Raw genomic sequence first — 20,858 nt, forward strand, 5'->3', positions numbered from 1 at the left:
CTAGATAAACTGATTAAAAACGTGCATTAATCGAGAAAATAAACTCGCGGAACGCAGGGAAAGTGTTCCACGGTTAATTAACTTGAGTAAATCGGGTTCTGCAGTCAAAGTGTCAAGAAGCTCTGTTGTTACAGCGCGAGCTCGCCCTTTAGTTTTAGTTGTGTTTTAGTTGTGTTTAGAAGCGGTTTTCTATCCTCACCTCATCCAAAATATCTGTGACCATGGCGATAGGAACGACGGTAATATGGATTACGGTGACCACGGCTACGGCTACGACGATAATAGGGACTACGGCTACGACTACGACTACGACGGCCATATGTACGGGGATAACGATGATAAGTGTGAGGACGACGGAGACGACGATATGGCTCTGGATCGGCAGCCATCATCGCATCCGCTCCGGCGTCGTTCGCGGCAAGCCCCCGAGGCCCCCCACGGCCTGGATCGGCAGCCATCATCGCATCCGCTCCGGCGTCGTTCGCGGCAAGCCCCCGAGGCCCCCCACGGCCTGGATCGGCAGCCTGGATGTCTACACACAGGAACACAATAACAAACAGAGGTGTGTGTGTCAGTTTACAGCATGCAATATTATAGTCGCATCACTCTGCACTGTCTGCAGTGGCTCAGCGGTAGAGTGGCCGGTATAGTGCAGCCGGTTGGAAGCTGTGAGGTTCCCGGTTCGATCCCTGTGGGCTCCACGAGAGTTGGCGTCAAAGTGTCCATGAGCAAGACGATGTATGTATGCCTTGCATGGTTTCCCTCTGTCATAATCTGGCAAAGGTGTACGTAATGTGTGTGTGAATGGGTGAATGTAATGTGTGTGTGAATGGGTGAATGTAATGTGTGTGTGAATGGGTGAATGTAATGTGTGTGTGAATGGGTGAATGTAATGTGTGTGTGAATGGGTGAATGTAATGTGTGTGTGAATGGGTGAATGTAATGTGTGTGTGACTGGGTGAATGTAATGTGTGTGTGAATGGGTGTATGTAATGTGTGTGTGAATGGGTGAATGTAATGTGTGTGTGTGTGTGTGTGTGTGACTGGGTGAATGTAATGTGTGTGTGAATGGGTGTATGTAATGTGTGTGTGAATGGGTGAATGTAATGTGTGTGTGTATGTGTGTGTGAATGGGTGAATGTAATGTGTGTGTGAATGGGTGAATGTAATGTGTGTGTGAATGGGTGAATGTAATGTGTGTGTGAATGGGTGAATGTAATGTGTGTGTGTGTGTGTGTGTGACTGGGTGAATGTAATGTGTGTGTGAATGGGTGTATGTAATGTGTGTGTGAATGGGTGTATGTAATGTGTGTGTGAATGGGTGTATGTAATGTGTGTGTGAATGGGTGAATGTAATGTGTGTGTGAATGGGTGTATGTAATGTGTGTGTGAATGGGTGAATGTAATGTGTGTGTGAATGGGTGAATGTAATGTGTGTGTGTGTGTGTGTGTGACTGGGTGAATGTAATGTGTGTGTGAATGGGTGTATGTAATGTGTGTGTGAATGGGTGTATGTAATGTGTGTGTGAATGGGTGTATGTAATGTGTGTGTGAATGTAATGTGTGTGTGAATGGGTGAATGTAATGTGTGTGTGTGTGTGTGTGTGACTGGGTGAATGTAATGTGTGTGTGAATGGGTGTATGTAATGTGTGTGTGAATGTAATGTGTGTGTGAATGGGTGAATGTAATGTGTGTGTGTGTGTGTGTGTGACTGGGTGTATGTAATGTGTGTGTGAATGGGTGAATGTAATGTGTGTGTGTGTGTGTGTGTGACTGGGTGAATGTAATGTGTGTGTGAATGGGTGTATGTAATGTGTGTGTGAATGGGTGTATGTATGTGTGTGTGAATGGGTGAATGTAATGTGTGTGTGTGTGTGTGTGTGACTGGGTGAATGTAATGTGTGTGTGAATGGGTGAATGTAATGTGTGTGTGAATGGGTGTATGTAATGTGTGTGTGAATGGGTGTATGTATGTGTGTGTGTGTGAATGGGTGTATGTAATGTGTGTGTGAATGGGTGTATGTATGTGTGTGTGTGTGAATGGGTGTATGTATGTGTGTGTGTGTGTGTGTGACTGGGTGAATGTAATGTGTGTGTGAATGGGTGTATGTAATGTGTGTGTGAATGGGTGTATGTAATGTGTGTGTGAATGGGTGTATGTATGTGTGTGTGAATGGGTGAATGTAATGCAGTCAATGTAAAGCGCCTTGGATGAATGCACTAAATATATTGGCAATTTCGTCAACAAATAGAAACTAGACTAAAATGTTAGGAAGGGACTAGTGGACATATGGACAAGAGATCCAGTATAAGTAAAAGACACAGGCTATGTTCAGCATGCAGCAGGTGTAAAATGACTTATCTATTAGTCAAGAGTCTGTCTTGAGAGACTAACTAAAACTAGACACTAAATTACTCCAGGTGACTAAAATGTGACTAAAACTAAATGAAAACTATTCAACTATAACTCAAATCAAACTTTGCTGTCAAAATCAACCCTGTATGACATCACATCAAATTACATGAAATGAGTTACCTGCGTTATCCTCAGCTTTCGCATTTTGCAGTGCTGCGCCATGAATGACGACCAACAGAGCAGAGAGCAGGAACACAATTTGCATCTTCATTTTCTGTAAGAATGTGAAACACCTGTTACAGACAGTGTACATTGTCAATGAATTGCAATAACATCATTTAGGTCATTCTCGTATAAGCAATAATTGCATGCTAGCAAGCCAATATTATTGAACTCACCTCCAGTATTTCTTTCTCCTTGGAAGGTTCTGTACACCTGACCCAGTGTCGCTCCTGGAATATATAGTACTCCCCGGCGTAACAAATGTGTTTGTTGAGGCAAATACTTACTTACTTTACTTACTCCTATAGCCCAAGAGCTCTCCAGACATCACGGTCAAATAGCCCTTAGCAAACTGGTTGCAAATATCCCGGAGAAATAATGGCCAACTGCTATTCCACCATGTTTACGTTACTGCTGTGTAAATGCCTTGAAGAGAGGATGAGTTAATTTACCCATTTAGACCTGATGACGATTCTACAAATGTCTTATAAATCCTGAAAAAACCCATGTTTTCTATGTCAGTGGTTCTCAGACATTTTCATGTCAAGGACCCCCAAAAATATATGTAACTGGCCGCCGACCCCCATCTGAAAATATGTTGGTCCACAAGGTATATGTTGATCTACAAGGTCGTAGTGCGGCACCGAGTGCCGCTCTACGAGCTTGTAGATCTGCTATTTTTCAACAGCTAAAGTACAACATAATGCTTTGGATTAATTAAAAAACTACCCAACCATGAGCCCCCCCTCTGGTTGTACACACACAGAGGAGTCGCCCCAAAAAGGGAGAAAAAAGACAAAAGTGGAATGAAATTTTGATATTACTACAGTTACTTCTTCTGACCAACCAAGGAATTGGTTTTATTTTATTTTTCAGAAATCTGTGTAGTATCTTTTAGAGCTATTTTCACTATTTATGAAATATGAATTAAGTTAAGTTCAGGTTTATTTATTTATTTGTCCCCGTGGGGCGATTTGGTTTTACAGCAAGGCATAACACAGGCAGGTAACATGAAACACAAAAACACAGTAAAAAGGCACATAGTACACATAGAACATTAAAACAGGATGGCAGTTCAAGGTATCAGTGTAACATTATAATTCATAACTTTTCCAGAACAGTTGTATAAATAATTAATACAGTTGAGTCAGGTGACAAGTTACATTTACAGCCTGGATATAGCTACAGGCACGAAGGAGAACTCATACCTGTTGCTTTTGGCCCCTGGCAAAAGAGGCGTTGTTGGCCTTTCTTGCACAATATTTCACAGTTCACATCGAATTTGAGCTTGCTGTCAAATGTAGTACCCAGGTATTTGTAAGTGGACACCATGGTCGACTTGCTCACCATGGACAACACTGTTCTGGGGAACTGGGGGGGATCTCCTGAAGTCTACACACATTTCCTTGGTTTTCAAGACATTCAGTTGGAGAAAGGCATCCCCACACTTTTCAGGAGAGAAAGTCTTCAAGTACTTGACCAACTTCATCATCACCAAGCAAGCTGCTATGATGGAGTCGTCAGCATATTTGATAATTAATCTGTTGGTGTGCTGACTAACACAATCATTTGTATAATAAGAAGGCGGACAAAACACAACCCTGAGGTGAGCCGGTAGCCGGTAGACGATGATAATTTGGATAAATTTCCATTGACCTTTACCTGTTGTGATCTATTAGTAAATAGATCACAACAGTGGTTAGTGGTATTGTAATTCAAGGCCCTCAGACCCCTACAGATCTGTCACAATGATCACATAAGAATGACAAAATAAAGTGAGGAAGTGAGGACGCTGGTGTCGGCTGTTTCCGGCGTCACCTCCCAATGTATGAATGAATGAACCATTGTAAAGCGCTTTGCGCACTACGAAAAGTGCTGTGCAAATGTCACTGAAATCCTCCCCATAGACGATGACGGAGGGGCGCCGTCTCTACCGAACTTGAACCACGGGAGACGCCACCAAGCGTCGAGCGCTGTGAAGTTCAAGTTCGGTTGTGAGTTCAGGGTTCAGCCCCGTCCGAGCTGTAACCCGATCACGGACAGGATATAGTAAATAATTTCAAACTCTCCCACTAGTTAGAGAAAATTTGCTAAATGTGTGGCAAATCTGGAAAAGAAAATGCTTACCACTAGCTTTCTTCACAGATGTGTTCATGATTCTATCAAATCACATTATACATTTGTTCCAACCCAACTCCCTTGGGAAACTTTGTGACAGCTGCTGAAAGTTGGGGTACCATGATAGCATATTACATTTTTAGACAAGCTAAGCACTTCAAAATATACTCCACTTGGAAAAGCGCTATAAAAATGCAATTCATTATTATTATTATTAACTCAATACAAAAACTGTTACTGTGGACGACAAACTGATAAAGCATTACACTTGTACAGGGTCCACCATTTTCAGTTCATCAGAACATTTAGAGACGTACACATATAAATATATATATAAAAGACAGGAAATCCTCATAAAAGGTAGTAAAAAAAGGGGTGTGTGTGTGTGTGTGTGTGTGCGCGTGCGCGCGCCTCTGTGACTGTGTGTGTGTGTGTGTGTGTGTGTGTCAGGCTCAGTGTGCTACTTCTTTTAAAGATGGAGTGCCACAATGTTTGAGGTGACAGTACTACCCTTTGTAACTTTGTATTTGGGGTTTCTTCCTGGAGGCTGAACGGGCCAATTAAATAAACAGTAATAGTGACATCACACTATCAGCCCCTCCCCTTTTATCATACAACTACAGCTGGTTCAGGTGGATCACCACCCATCAGGCAAACCAGGCATACTTAATGAACTGGTGGGCGTGTGCACATAAAAACACACTTTTTTGAAAAATATTATATAACCATAAGATCTGATGATCATGTTTTAGGGTGGAAAAACATTGCGGCACCCCATCTTTAAGAGTGGACTAAAGACCTACCTTTTAAACAAGGCTTTCCTTTCAATCTTTGTGTTTTACCTCTTGACTTTATGCCCTCGTGTTCCAAATTGTTTTGTTTCCCTTGATGTTTTTAATCGTTTTAATTATGTGATGTTTCTTCTTTTATGCATCTGCCTATTGTAGCACTTTGAGATTCCATGGAATGTAAAGTGCATTATAAAGAAAATCCATTATTATTATTATTATTACTTGTAGTATTCTTGGAGGATACCGTCTTCAGCTAGGCTAATCACGATAAGCCGTTGAGAGTCAAATAAATAGCCTTGGAACATTGTTCAAAGCTATTTGCAACCCTTAGGCGTTGAATCACAAACAAACCATAAACAATAAACCATTCTGGACTCTGGGCTGTCACATGAGCATTAGAATAAATACATACAAGTCAGCCTTACACAAACATGACCATCCATGTTGTTTGCTAATTACTATAGCACACATTCATGTTGTGTGCTAATTACTACGTCATATTGCATTATAGTGGTATAGATGTTTGTTATCCATTGTTGTGAATAGAGAATAAATAAATGGTTCCATGTGTAGACTCAACTCAGAGTTTCCATTAAAACCATTTGACCGCCAGCATTAATTAATCTATCTCTTGTGCATTGCCAAGGTTTTATCGCGCGCAACCCTTATTTTTAAGAGCCAAATATCCGTAGCCGGATGTTACAATGACAAAATGCTGTGTGTGGTGTCTTGACCGAGTATCACAGCGCCTGCTGTCGGCCGTTGAAAAACCTTGTTTTCACCAGAAACGACATTCATTGTGCCGATTTGGAGATACAGGCTTTTTGAAGGGAAGACCTCGACGTACTATTATGACAACAGGTGCGTCGGCGACAAAGCAGCAGACTGAATCATACCTGAGGAAGGTCGAAAGACCGAAACGTTGCATTTGACATTAAATTAAAAGCTCTTGAGCCAGCAAGTGACAGTAGTGTGCGGGTCTCCCTCCCTCTCTACGAGATACAGGCTTTTGAAAGCAGCTCATAGAGTGCAAGTGGATGCGCGGGCATCTTCAAAATGGCACACACACACACACACACACACACACACACACACACACACACAATGGCCCGGCCTCTATACCATACCAGTCCTAATTATAATTAGGTCAGTCCACAAAGGAGAGAGAGCGAGAGAGAGAGAGAGCTCTAAACCAGTTTCATTTTTATTTTTATTTTTTTCTTCAGAAATCTGTGTATAGTATAGAGATATTTTCGCTATTTATGAAATATGAATGAAGTTAAGTTAGGGCTATTGTAATTCCTGGCCCTCAGTGGGGGACAGACACCGAATGGATCTTTCGGGTCTCAGGCCGACAACGTTTGCGATCCCCTACAGGCCTGTCACAGTTATCACATAATTTATCACCTGATCGCAATTATCTGAGATTAATCATAATTCTATTTTTGCATAATCGTCAATCGTTTCCGTGTTGAAAAAATGTCCACATACATTTTCAAACATCTTTCAAAACATAGCAGAAACTGCAAGCTTATACAACACTTTGTGACGAGAGTTGGTAACCAAATGGACCCTTTATAGATCTTTAACTCTTGAGAGTGTAAAAGGAATCCAAATGAACCCTTATAGGTCCTTTTGGTTTCATTAACCTACCGTGTTGTTGTGATGACGTGATCAAATGGTAATCATGTCTTTTGCCGTTAATCATGTATAGATATACAACAAAGGTACACAAAAACTGTTTAAAAAAAATATATATATATATCTATATAATATATATAATATTAATCATATTTGGCTATTCTGTTTTCAGCCTATAGAGGGTATGCGCGTGACATCATCATCATACCCAGAAGTTACGCGGGAACGCCTACTGAGTGGCAAAAAAACCTACTTTCTGGCCTCGACAGCCCGTACATCCAAACAGAAAAGTCCTATTTGATTGCATCAAATGCCTTTAAACAACATTAAATTCACTTTGCCACTCCCATCTGCCATTCACTCATACCCTCTATATTCGCTATTTTGGGTTTCGGCCTATATAGTTTCCCGTTCGGGGCAATTCCCCTAACCGCCTCTTTCTCGCCCTCTTTGTGTCCTCCAGGGGGAAGTTCGCCGTGGTCCGGAAGTGCGTGGAGAAGCGCACGGGCCGCGAGTACGCCGCCAAGTTCATGCGGAAGCGACGCAAGGGCCAGGACTGTCGCTCGGAGATCGTGCACGAGGTGGCCGTGCTGGAGCTGGCCCGGGCCAGCGAGCGCGTGGTCAACCTGCACCAGGTCTACGAGATGGCCTCCGAGATGGTGCTGGTGCTGGAGTTGTAAGTACACCGTTCACTCCCTTCCTTAGAGATGGTGCTGCTGCTGGAGTTGTAAGTACACCGTTCACTCCCTTCCTTAACCCATTCTGGACTTTAGCTATTTAAAATCGTAAAAAATGTGGCGCAAATCTTGCTTCTGGGAGGGGTCCCTGGAAAAACATACTTTCAGATGGGGGTCGGCGGCCAATTACATATAATTTTGGGGGTCCTCCTTGACATGAAAATGTTTGAGGTTTTTCAGAAAACTGTTGTATTTTTGTAGAATCGTCCTCAGGTCTAAATGGGTTCAAGAGATGGTGCTGGTGCTGGAGTTGTAAGTACTGTACTGGTAAACACACAGCGTTGGGTCTGAGAGGCTGTCTCTTACACAACAGTGGTTTCCAACCCTTTTTATATCAAGGGCCCATTATTTATTCGGGCTCCTGAGCCACGGACCACCATTTGATGAGATTTTGCCTCTCACACCAAAACTTTGAATATTTTAGTATCGTTGAATAAATCATTTATTTAGTCCACAATTCCATGCTGTATTGATGTTGGTACCATTAGGAGAGAGACAACAGGCAAACGTTGATCAAAGTAACAATTAGCGAGACATGGCCAAAGCATTTCCGGCGGTCCCGACTCCCCTGCAGCCAAAAACGTTGAGAACCCCAGTCTGTTTTATAGGACATCCGTCTGGGACGCACAGGTAGATTAGACACACCAACTGACCGACATGCGGAAAACAACTGCCGAAATGCGCTGCTCCCGTGCTTGCGGTTAGGTTTAGGTTTGAGGTATAGGTTGCCGGTCTAATGACAGTCGGACCAATAGCATGTCTAAACTAAAGCCTGTACCCCAGCGACTAAGACAGGGGGCGTTGCGTCGGTCATAGGTTCGGCAGGTGAATGGACACACACCTGACCTGCGGCGGTCCTGGTGGCGCGTCCCGCCAGGACCGCTTGGACGAGGGTGGGTGAATAACGAGAGACCACGGGGCAGGTGCGTGGTGGAGAGCAGGACAGAGCAGAGCGGAACGGCGCGACAGGCTGTCCGCTATGTGCTCGTTAAATATTAACAGGTGAAACACTATGAGCGCGTGTCACCAGAGACACAATGACTGGAGGTCATGGCGGTGCTATTACAAGGTCAAGTAAGGTAACGGCATTTCCCTTTCTTTCTTTCTTTCTTTCTTTCTTTCATTTTTTATATCTTTCTTTGTCTCTTTGTCTTTCTTTCTTTCTTTCTTTGTCTTTCTTTCTTTCTTTCTTTCTTTTCTTTTTTCCTTAAAGAAATCACACCCGTGTGAAGTGAGGGACGCTCTTATCATCATACATCATCATACGTCATCTCATTCCGGCTATAATCGCAACAATCTTCACTTTTCTTCTGGTTTTTATCCTCAATATGTACTTTGCTCAGCCAATCAAGCCATCGCCATGGGGTGCTCAGCCAATCAGATCATTGCTTAAAATCACACAACAAACACACACAAAGCTGGGCATTGGGAGGCGCTATAGCGCCCCTCCAAAAGAAAAGAGAGATCGTTGCCAGAGCACTCTGTGAACTGAGCCGACTTTTGGCACGTATACTTTCCGAATCTCCGAACGACCTACCCGTCACATCACAGGAGGAGAGCGACCCAACTGAGGCCAAATGCAAATGTACGGTTATATGACCATAATATTGAATATACTGACAACCATTAACTATAAATGTTGGATTATGGCCCACGTAGTCAGACGTGCATCTAAAGGATAGCGATGATGGTTGACAAAACTCCCGTGGTGCCTTTATTGGCCTGGAGAAGTCGCTGTTCATCAACGTATCCTGTTTTATTGACATGCAACTGAAATGAAACGATTTTTGCAGAAAACATGCGTTTTTTCACCCTCATAATCGCCCAGCTATAATATCTCTCTCAGTGTGTTCATAATGTTATTGTACGGTGTGGTTGACTTTGTCCTTATGCACACAATTACATGCATGTGCACGCACGCACGCACACACATCCCACAAATTAGATTCACAAAAGTAATGTTTCCATTCACAGAGTGCAGACAATAACTAACGCTGTTTAACACCTTGCTTCATGCCTTTTATTTTTTGTTTGTTTGTTCATGAGCTTGCCGATTATAGCTGCAAGTTGAAGCCGCTCGCGAGTGTCATTTCCACTCCACCAGCTGTTTAATCCATTCTGAACGGGAACCCCTTTTGGTGTTTAAGCATCATGTTATACTTTAGCTATTGAAAAATAGCAGATCTACAAGCTCATAGCGCGCCACCGAGTGGTGCGCTATGAGCTTGTAGCTACAAGCTTGTATAGGTCTGCTATTTTTGAAAAATCTTGAAAATGTGGCACAGCTCTTTGAATATATATTATCTTTGAATATATATATAGACTTTTTTTTAGACTTCAGGCCTAACTAGGTTAAAAACCTGGAAGAGACGCGTCTTCTTTCTGCTTTCTTGGCCCGCGCACAGAGAGAGAGACAGAGAGAGAGAGAAGGAGAGAGAGAGGGACGGAGGGGGGGGGACGGGGGCATGTCCTCCTTTTATTTTGACAGGATTACATGTCATTGGTGACACATGTCCTGCAGTGCTGTCTCCCCCTCCGCCCCAACACCCCTTTAATTGCCTCCCCTAATATGCTCCCCTAACTCGGCCCTTAATCCCAGTACGAGTTCCAACGCACGCACGCACATACAGTCGCACACACACACACACACACACACACACACACACACACACACACACACACACACTGGAGTGAGTGGCATATTATTGCCTGTGTGAGAGACCGGCCTGGCTCCATACTCGGCGCACACACAATGCACCGCCATGATGCCCTCCTTTCAACTTTTGACTTTTTATTTATACGCACAGAGAGAAGGAAGTAGAGCGGAACAGATTCAGTCTCTCACTGGCACGAGAGAGAGAGAATGAGAGAGAGAGAGAGAGAGAGAGAGAGAGAGAGAGAGAGAGAGAGAGAGAGAGAGACATGACAGACTGTACTGTGTTTGTCCTTATTATTGTGACAGCTGAGAGATATTTCGGGGGCAGTGGGGCGAGCGGAGGGGAGGGATGACAGAGGAGTGTTTTTTTGGACGGATGGGGGTCAGGGCGACATCAATGGGACAGCAACCATTGATCCATCCCAGGATGTTGAGAGAGAGAAGAACCATGGGATGGAGAGAGAGAGAGAGAGGGGGGGGGGGGGGGGGTATGCTTTGCTCCTGGCATGCCAATGATGCAGAGAGAGAAACCAAAACAGAGACAGAGAGAGAGAGAGTGAATGAGGGCACCATGGCCCCATTAGTGGATGGCTTCCAGCTGAGTTCATTATGTCAACCCAGCCGGGTTCTCTCCACGTGACTGGCCAGAAACATGCATGGCTACCAGTCCAGAGAGAGAGAGAGAGGGAGAGAGAGAGAGAGAGAGAGAGAGGGGGGATAGCCCCTGTCGTCTGATGTACACTATAGTTTGTGTGTGCGTGCGTGTACATATAGTGTAATTGAGAAAACAGCCAGCAAAGACGTCCTTTATTTTAGTACCTCTTTCTCTCCACATACTGCAGAGCAACGGATGTGTTTCTTTCAACTCGGGGTACAGCGATACATTTCAACAGCGACGCGATCACGCTACATAAGATACAAACAAGTAAACACAGTGATTCTCTGGAAAATACATAGACAGTATATTTGTACGCATATAGACAAATCCACATACCGTGACATGTCATGAACACAGAGAATACACACATTTATCGATAGACCAAGTGTACCGATATGGAATTTGGAACAGTAATTAAACCTTCTACCGTCTTTTCTTCTTATAATTGCTAAATACCACGCACTAGAATTGATTATTTGCATTGCACAAAGATTCAATTCAATTCAATTCAATTCAAACTTTATTCAAGACACTCACGGGAACTGTATTGCACTTCACTTGCACTTTTCTATTCCTTTTTTTTTGTCTTTTTCTTGCACTATAGATGTTTGTTTATGTCCTGTGTATGTAAGACTGAGAGTGCTCTGAGCAAAATAATTTTCATTGTATGTATACTCTGTATCTATACACATGACAAATAAACCTGAACCTGAACCTGGGGGGGTCCATAATAGGGCAGAACACATAAAACATAAAAACATCTGTACATACAGACTAGAGCGCCAGAGGCGCCACACCTTAGATGACAGCCTGAGATGGAATTCGATTCCGATCATTTGCATCGCAAATACGATATGATGCAATATACAATGTCAAACGATATACGACATGTTTCTATTCACATATTAATACACTTTGATTGTTGACGCGACGCGTTGTTAGCTTGTAGATCTGCCATTTTCACTAGTTTGGGTCCCGGGCAAACGTCTTACATTTTTTGGGGGGGAACCACAGTATGTGTGTACGTGCGTGTGTGTGTGTGTGTGTGTGTGTGTGTGTGCCATGCCATGCCATGCATGGATTGACACAGTGAATGTAGGTCACTTGGGGCCTGATCAAAGCTCCATCGATGGCTCCCCCAGCCCCCCCCCCCCCCCCCACACACACACACACACACACACACAGCACGCTTTGTGTGGCATCGATTTCACTCATTTACGGGACAGCGATCACACTCTCTCTACCGTCTCTACCGTCAGGCCACTTAACGTGACCTCCGTGCCCCTCGCCGCACTTCATATAACCACGCTGGCATCTTTCCTGACATGCACACACACGTGCACACGCACACACACACACACACACACACACACACACACACACGCACACACACTCTACGACTATTTCATGTCAACGACCACCCAAAATGACTGCGGTGGTGGTGGACTGACTCTAGACAACAAACTAATTTTTTTGGGCCGAACAAATAATTAGAAAGAAGAAAAAAACGGCAGGTTACAACACTTTTGTTTGGTCTTTCTTCTTTGTAATTATTCATTTGGTCCAAAATATTGTGTTTGTTGTCATGAGTTGTCAAGACTCGAGTTGGCTTTGTCCGCGGCGTAACCGTCTTTAAATAAATACCTTTGGAAATGTCTATGGGAAAAAATGCATTGGGAATAATTCGTCATGAAAGGGGGCGGGACTGCGGCGCTCTATAGGGTGACAGGGTCCATGTGGTTATAATCTGGCATAGTGTGGTGGTGGTCTGTATACTACAGACTGACTCTATAGGGTCCATGTGGTTATAATCTGGCATAGTGGTGGTGGTGGTCTGTATACTACAGACTGACTCTATAGGGTCCATGTGGTTATAATCTGGCATAGTGGTGGTGGTGGTCTGTATACTACAGACTGACTCTATAGGGTCCATGTGGTTATAATCTGGCATAGTGGTGGTGGTGGTCTGTATACTACAGACTGACTCTATATGGTCCATGTGATTATAATCTGGCATAGTGGTGGTGGTGGTCTGTATACTACAGACTGACTCTATAGGGTCCATGTGGTTATAATCTGGCATAGTGGTGGTGGTGGTCTATACTACAGACTGACTCTACAGGGTCCATGTGATTATAATCTGGCATAGTGTGGTGGTGGCTATACGGACTGACTCCTGAACAACAACAACGCAAAGTCTGAGCCTCGCTGGAATGAATAATATGTCACATACCAACGCTGGATTTATGCAGCATGTGCAGGAAGTGGCTGCGCGTGTGTGTGTGTGTGTGTGTGTGTGTGTGTGTGTGTGTGTGTGTGTGTGTGTGTGCGCGTGTGCGTGTGCGTGTGCTTGTGTGTGTGTGTGCGCGCGCGCGCGCGCGTGTTTACATTTAGGAGGGGCCAGTGCCCAGACATTGTGTCATGTAAACCACTCTGACCTAGTTGGACCACATTGTCATGGGACCTGGGCCTCTCTCTCTCTCTCTCTCTCTCTCTCTCACACTCACTCACACTCTCTCTCTCTCTCTCTCTCTCTCTGTCTCTCTGTCTCTCTGCAGAAAGGCAGATTACTAAATTACCTATTTGGACAGGCAAAATTGGCGACTTGTTTGGATGGAGGACAGAGGTGTGATTGTCTAGCAGTTTAAAAAAAATAATAATAATGTAGTCAAAGCAAGAGTTTTGTTTGAATATACATTTTGTGAAAAGAATGATGACTTGAAGGTTTTTAAGGGGGGTTGGGATTATGAAGGTGTGCTTTTTTCTGTAAATGATGAGGGAGTCACTTTTGTAAATGAATTGCTCTGAAATAAATGGGATAAGGTCCTATTGTAGTTTGTAACAGATTTTTAAAGAATTTCAAGAATAATGAAGTTGTTAAAAGCTAAAAAGTCTCTCCCTCTCTCTCTCTCTCTCTCTCGTACCCAGTTTGAGTGATCGAGGTAGTGAGTGAGTGAGTTTCCGTTGTCTCCTCACCCCTACTGTATATACAGTAGGGGTGTGACACCACGTTGATGCGGTTCTCTACACGTTCCTGTTATTATTAGTGATGCTTTGGATGGATTAGAGCATGCATTTCTGATCTTGTGCTGATATCATGAACCATCCAGACATATTCTCAGGTCATCTGCATGGGGACAGCTCTGCTTTCTGTCCCTACGACTGCAAATAAACGCATGCGGGGAAGCAGCATTTAAGGTTTATTTATTTTTTTACATATCTGGAACAAACTCCCAGAAAACTGCAGCTGGTCTGCTGCCACTCTTATTTCTTTTAAAACATCAACTAAAGATATTTCTGTTTGCCGCAGCCTTGGATTGAGTTTATTTTCCTGTTGTGTTCCAATTCCAATTCCGTCTCGCCCAGCTTTTTTCCGCCGGTTTGAAATACGTTTAGGGTTAGACATAGTTTTACTGGGTTTAAGTTTAGGAATAAGGTTATTAACCGTTTAAGCATAATTTAGTTTGGTTTTATGTATCCTAATCATAATGTCATTGCATTGTATGAGGTGGCAGTGGCTCAGGGGTATAGAGTCACCGGTAGAGTAAATTAAAACGTCTGGTATAAGGTAGGTAAGGCAGATTTATTTATAAAGCGCCTTTCAAAACAAATGTCACAATAAGGTGCTGTACAATAAAATGAAATAAAACAAGAGCATCAACATAGATCAACAATAGAATCACACAAAACAATAGTACCAATGCATTAGAGTAGAGTAGTGAATGAAATACCTATAAATACACAGTACATTATGTAGACAATAATATGAACCAAAATGGTTACAAAACAAGTGGGTTTTTAGCAGCTTTTTACAGGCATCGACAGACTCTGCCTTTCTCTCCGCTCCATCACCTTTAGTTCTTAATTTTGTTTTAGGAACAACGAGAAGGTCTTTGCCTGAGGACCTAAGTGTTCTCACATTAACCTTAGGGGTTAATAATTCAGTTAAATAAACTGGAGACAGTCCACCTAGCTTTAAAGGTGAATAACAAAGATTTTTAAAACAATTCTACAGTCGATTGGAAGATGATGTAAGGCAGCATGAAGCACTGGATGATATGAGATCTTCTAAAAGTATTAGTTAAAAGTCTGGCATTCTGCACCAGCCGGAGGCAGTGAATTGAGGAGCGACTAAGAGTTGTGAATAATGAGTTACAATAATCTAACCGGGAGGAAATAAAAGCATGTATACGTTTTTTTTAAAGTTAAAAGTGACTTAATTTTAGCTAACATCAAATAGAAAAAGAAAAAAAAAGATTCAGGGTTTGGTCTATTTTTTAAATGCTGTGCACTCATGCATGCTATGGTATTTCTCTAGCAGTCATGTCAGCGTGTGTCCCTTGGACCCTGAGTGTGAAGAAGGTATGGTAGGTGGTTTGGCAAGAAAACTGTCCGGAGTGCATTAGTCACTGTCATACAAGTGAGAAGCCCAGGTTACTCTCGCCTGACATCTTCTGGCCACTGCGAGTTACTGCGGGCATGTTCGCACAGGAGGTATTTGAGTTGGCATTACAAAAGAAGAAACGGTACTCTATCTCTATACTTCTTAAACAGAAAACAAAACTTTAAAATATTATTGGAGAATATGATGTTTGGGACAGCCTGACAGCTGCCCATTGAATTGTGTCACATTATGCTGAAAATAGCATATCTACAAGTTGCATCCGTGACAAGTTGTGAGCTTCACCCAAACTTAGGCCCCCTTTCTCCCTATGTGAAGCCCAGTCAGCCTGGGCACACCAGAACTTCCATGGGCGGGGTCTCTTCAGGGTTTTTAGACAGCTGCTGGATGGAAATGAAGTGTTGTATATCTGCGCCACCCCTCTCCCACTGTTTATACTGTGTTTAGTTTCCAAGCTGGCCGCAGCCAGTCTTACTGAGCTGCATATATTGTCTATGATGTCGACCCCACATGGCCCATGGTGCTGCGGCCACCTTGGAAACTAAACACAATATAAACAATTGGACAGGGGTGAGGCCGAGAAAGGCCCTTATTGTTGATTAGGTATTTTTTGGTGCACAGTCCTTTAAAAAGGGGGGCGGACAGAGACCGATACAAATCTGCTATTTGTGAATAGCCACCATGTATAAATGGATAAAATGGTTAGAATGATTGTGACGCTGCATTAACTATACTTTTGCTGGGGACCCCTCCCGAGTGCTTTGAGAAGCACTGCTCTAGATAATGAGCTATATGCCTATTACATCCCTGTCCCTTTGAGGTTTACGGCTGGAATTGGGACAGTATGCGTGTCATAATAATAGTTTTATAGAGTTGGTGATGGGAGGTCAAACACACTCGTATACTGTGCTGCGCCGTTGGAAATGACTCCACAGCCCATAGAGTACTGAATAACATGCCTGTTGTATCACGAAAACACATGCCATGATTTTGTAAATGTACGGTAACTCTATACTGTACCTTTACTATCTGTGTCCTTGTGTGCCACCTCCTTTGTGCGGACATAATATAAACGAGTTGAAATGTCTTTTCCTCCCTCCAGTGCGGCGGGCGGTGAGATCTACTTCCAGTGCGTGGCGGAGCGAGGCGAGGAGGAGGCCTTCAGCGAGACGGAGGTGAAGAGGTTAATGAGACAGATCCTGGAGGGGGTGGAGTTCCTGCACCGAAACAACGTGGTGCACCTGGACCTCAAGGTGTGCACGAACGAACTCGTTCTTGGCAGTCAATGAGTTTTAACAATAAAACAGCAATTTATCTTGTGTGGACCAGTAAAATGGTCCTCGCAATGTCTATTTCTCACATTATACTATACTTGTGATGTGTTATGTGTAATTCTCGCAAACTAAATATTAATGGTGTGTGTGTGTGTGTGTGTGTGTGTGTGTGTGTGTGTGTGTGTGTGTGTGTGTGTGTGTGTGTGTGTGTGCGCGTGTGCGTGTGCGTGGCCGTGCGTCAGCCTCAGAACATTCTGCTGACCAGGGACACTCCTGTGGGAGACATTAAGATCGTGGACTTTGGCTTGTCCAGAATGGTCAGCAGTCACAAAGAACTCAGAGAGATTATGGGCACGCCAGAGTATGTGGGTGAGTAACATACTGTACATGTCTGTCTGTCTGTCTGTCTGTCTGTCTGTCTGTCTGTCTGTCTGTATATATAATTATGAACTTTCCCTGTCGTATTTGACGTTTCCCTGTCCACTATTACAGGTGGATAGATAGAAAGAATGAGGCATGTATAGGCAGATTTTGAAGGTTATGGGATCCCTGATGAATCTATACTCACGTGAACTGGTGTAGAATCTGTATTTGAGTCAAATCAAATCAAATCTTATTTATAGAGCACATGTACACAACCTTAGTGCTGAGTGGTAACTAGGGAACGCCTGCAAGGCCATGCCATTGTCATATAGAGGCTGCATAATATATTGGCTGCACTAAAAACTACCTTACGCCACAGCATGCGTTTGATGTGTTGTTTTCTTTTTCCGTTTTTCACAGCTCCAGAAATCCTGAATTATGAACCCATCAGCACGGCGACAGATATGTGGTAAGGCTGGTTTCGCCACTAAAATCTGTCAAGTGATGAGTCGAATGTCATTGAAATGAATAGTCTTCGGTGTTTTAACCCATTTAGACATTTTTTTAAATGTCTTGTAAATCCTGACAGTTTTCTGATAAAGCTATGCTTCTATGTCAGTGGTGCTCAATATTTCATGTCAAGGACCCCAATAAATATTATGTATTTAGCCGCCGACCCCCATTTGAAAATATGTTGTTCCAGGGACCCGCCCATGAAGCAAAGGTTTGAGTAAAAAGCGTTCGCTCTGAAAGAATATATATTCCGAGATTTGCGACGCAATTTTCAAGATTTTTCAGAAAATAGCAGCTAAAGTATGAAACACCAAAAGGGCTTCCCACTTCCCGTCCTGAATTGGGTTAAAAAACGGTCTCTGTCTCTCTCTCTCTCTCTCTCTTGTCGTTGCGTTTGTTATTTCCAGGAGCATCGGGGTGCTGGCCTACATCATGCTGACGGGCGTCTCTCCGTTCCTGGGCGACAACAAGCAGGAGACCTTCCTGAACATCTCCCAGCTCAACGTGAGCTACACGGAGGACGAGCTGCTCCACCTGGACCGCGCCGCGCTGGCCTTCATGCAGGCTCTGCTCCGGAAGAAGCCACAGTCAGTTCCTCGTTCTATATAGATTTGCACACATTGTTTCACACAACTTTTAAAAATAATAATACAAATAATCACACTCGTATGAAGTAGTGAGGGGCGTTCTCGTGTCTGTGAAAAATGAAAAGTTAAATACATTTATTACACGATGCATTTATATCAGCAAGATGATGTCGCTGATTATTTAACCTTTTAAGCAAAGGTCCATAGACTTGTCTGGCACAAATAATATCATAATTCACCCTAAACAAACTTTAAAGTCCCTTTGGCTGGGACGGGTAAACAAACATTAAAAGTGCTTATGACGTAATCTCGGGAAGCCATGCCATTGGAGGGGCTGGCGCCCCTCAAAAATAGCAGATCTACAAACTCATATTTTTAAAACAATACCCCCCCCACATGATAGCGCCCCTCCAGATATATAAGAAGTGTACCTCAAATTGCCATGTATTGTTGTGTTTAAAATACATTTAGTTTTTTTTTAATGGAATTAATATAATCTTGATAAAGAAATAAGCGTTGGTGTTCTACGCCGGGTCAATGGGTTGGGGTTTGGTGGTCAAAACGAACACTTTGCATATATAGAATCGCCGAGACATGTCTTAAACTAACCCTCCTCATGGCGTCTCTGTCTCCCGTCCGTCCTCCACCAGGGAGAGGGCCACGGCAGAGCAGTGTCTCCGCCACCCCTGGCTCCAGCAGATCGAGGAGGAGGAGGAGGCGGGCCAGCCCTCCGCCGCCACCACCACCACCGCCCCAGAGCTCCAAGAAGCAGCATCCGCCTCCAGCGCCCTCCTCCACAGCAGCCCGGAGGAGTCGCCTGCAGCGGCTAGGGAGGAGGACGAGGACGTAGAAGATGAAGAGGAGGAGGAGGAGGAGGAGGTGCACGAGGAGCTGATGGTCATGGCTGCCTACACGCTGCATGGGCAGTGCCGTCACAACACCACCACCTCCTCCTCCTCCGAGAAGGAGGTCCTGGCTGCCGCGGCCGCCACCGGCCAGCAGCAGAAAGCCGTCTCCAAGCGCTTCAAGTTTGAGGAGCCCTTCATCGGCGGGCTGCAGGAGATCCTCCCCAAGGGGGAGTTCATCTGCTGACCTCTGTCCTTTGACCCACACACTACTGACCAATGGGAAGGAAGCTGCCCCCCCCCCCCCCCCCGCCCGCAAATCAACTCCTAACTTTTAGATGTAATTAATCAAAATTCACTTTCAGAAACAATGGGATCTACTCAGACTTTCGGGAGATGCACCTCTGGGCAGTTTTTAAGCCAAACATGGCAGAATCTAAAAGCTTCACGGTGTGTTGCGTTGCGACTCGTTAAGAGTTTGTAGATAGACTATTTTTGTCCAAAGGTAATTATTATAGCAAGAGAATATATAAAGTTAAATTCCAGTAGAACACTAATAGCCTGCTTCTCATATTCCTGCAGGATTGGGTTGGTGTGCTAACAGCTAACTGCATGTCAGCTAAACGTCGACAGCTGAGGCTGTTATTGTGGCTTGTTTTTATAAAGATGCATATCCACCCGTCATCTGCAAAATATATCTGCAAGTAAAGGAGTTGATTTGTATTTTGGAACAGAATTCAAGTGAATGGAACAGACTCTCTCTCAGTGTCAAAACACACAACACCAAAGCCAAACCATCTTTCTTTTTTGTCATTTTCTCTCTCTCTCTCTCCGTGCTGCTTTCCGAAACCAGATCCTCGTGCAAAATAATTGTGTGGTTCCTTTTCTTCCATTTCATTTTTTTTTTAATTTTAATTTAATTTAAAATTTTAATTTTTTATCTTGGTGCCATGTATGCATGCTTGGAGAAAAAAAGGCAATGATTTGTGGGCCACGTGGGATTGCATTATTCTTTTTTTAATATGTGTTTATTTGTTATATATTATAGATATTGTTTAAACCAACGGGTGTGGAGTTTTTCTAATTCAAATGTACTATTATATGAAGCAAATTTTAAATTCTTAAGACTTTCATGTTTGTCTGTATAATATAAGAAGCCATGCCATTCATTGCAACACAAGGATTCCTTTGTAAAATAAAATAAAACAAGTAATGAATCTCTGATTATTTTTCACATGTAGAGAGAAAGCTCTTAATTACTCTGACCTATAAACCTACCCATTGAATCCTTATTGTACATTTTGTCAACTTGCGTCTCCAATAAATGCTCATTTACTTTGTTATGAAAACAAATGTACATGAATGTAATGATATTGTAAATAAAATGTCTAAAAGTTATTATGGGGTTGAGGGCTTTTTTGTTGTTGCATGTCATAATCATAATTATAATAATATAATCCTCAATGTTTAAAAAGTGTATAGTGTTTCGGTAATTGTCTGAAGGAGGTCAATTATTCTTATTTATTTACCGCCCCTGCCCACAATAAAATCAATTATCAATTATTCACATTCAAACGTCATTTTATGTCCTTTTTTTTTATCAATAGCAACAATGTTCCACTGCTATTACATATGGGATTGATTGATTTGCGGAGCGTTCTTGATACCGGAAGGTCGCCATGCAGTTCGCATCC

General features: G+C 43.2%; 1 protein-coding gene across 1 annotated transcript in view; it reads left to right on the forward strand.

Annotated features, from left to right (window-relative positions):
• The window catches only part of LOC308336273 (serine/threonine-protein kinase 17A-like), a 75,608-nt gene extending 55,083 nt beyond the window's left edge, over positions 1 to 20,525 (forward strand). The window contains exons 2-7 of the mRNA XM_080793584.1: positions 7,593 to 7,805; positions 16,685 to 16,835; positions 17,099 to 17,225; positions 17,640 to 17,688; positions 18,140 to 18,319; positions 18,970 to 20,525. Of these exons, the coding sequence (XP_080649710.1) occupies positions 7,593 to 7,805; positions 16,685 to 16,835; positions 17,099 to 17,225; positions 17,640 to 17,688; positions 18,140 to 18,319; positions 18,970 to 19,411 (1,162 nt within the window). The 3' untranslated portion in view covers positions 19,412 to 20,525. The remainder of the gene's footprint in view (positions 1 to 7,592; positions 7,806 to 16,684; positions 16,836 to 17,098; positions 17,226 to 17,639; positions 17,689 to 18,139; positions 18,320 to 18,969) is intronic.
• The last annotated feature ends 333 nt before the right edge of the window (positions 20,526 to 20,858 follow it).

Source organism: Protomyctophum bolini (genome assembly GCF_963924005.1).
Source record: "Protomyctophum bolini genome assembly, chromosome: 21".
Lineage (NCBI taxonomy): Eukaryota > Metazoa > Chordata > Actinopteri > Myctophiformes > Myctophidae > Protomyctophum > Protomyctophum bolini.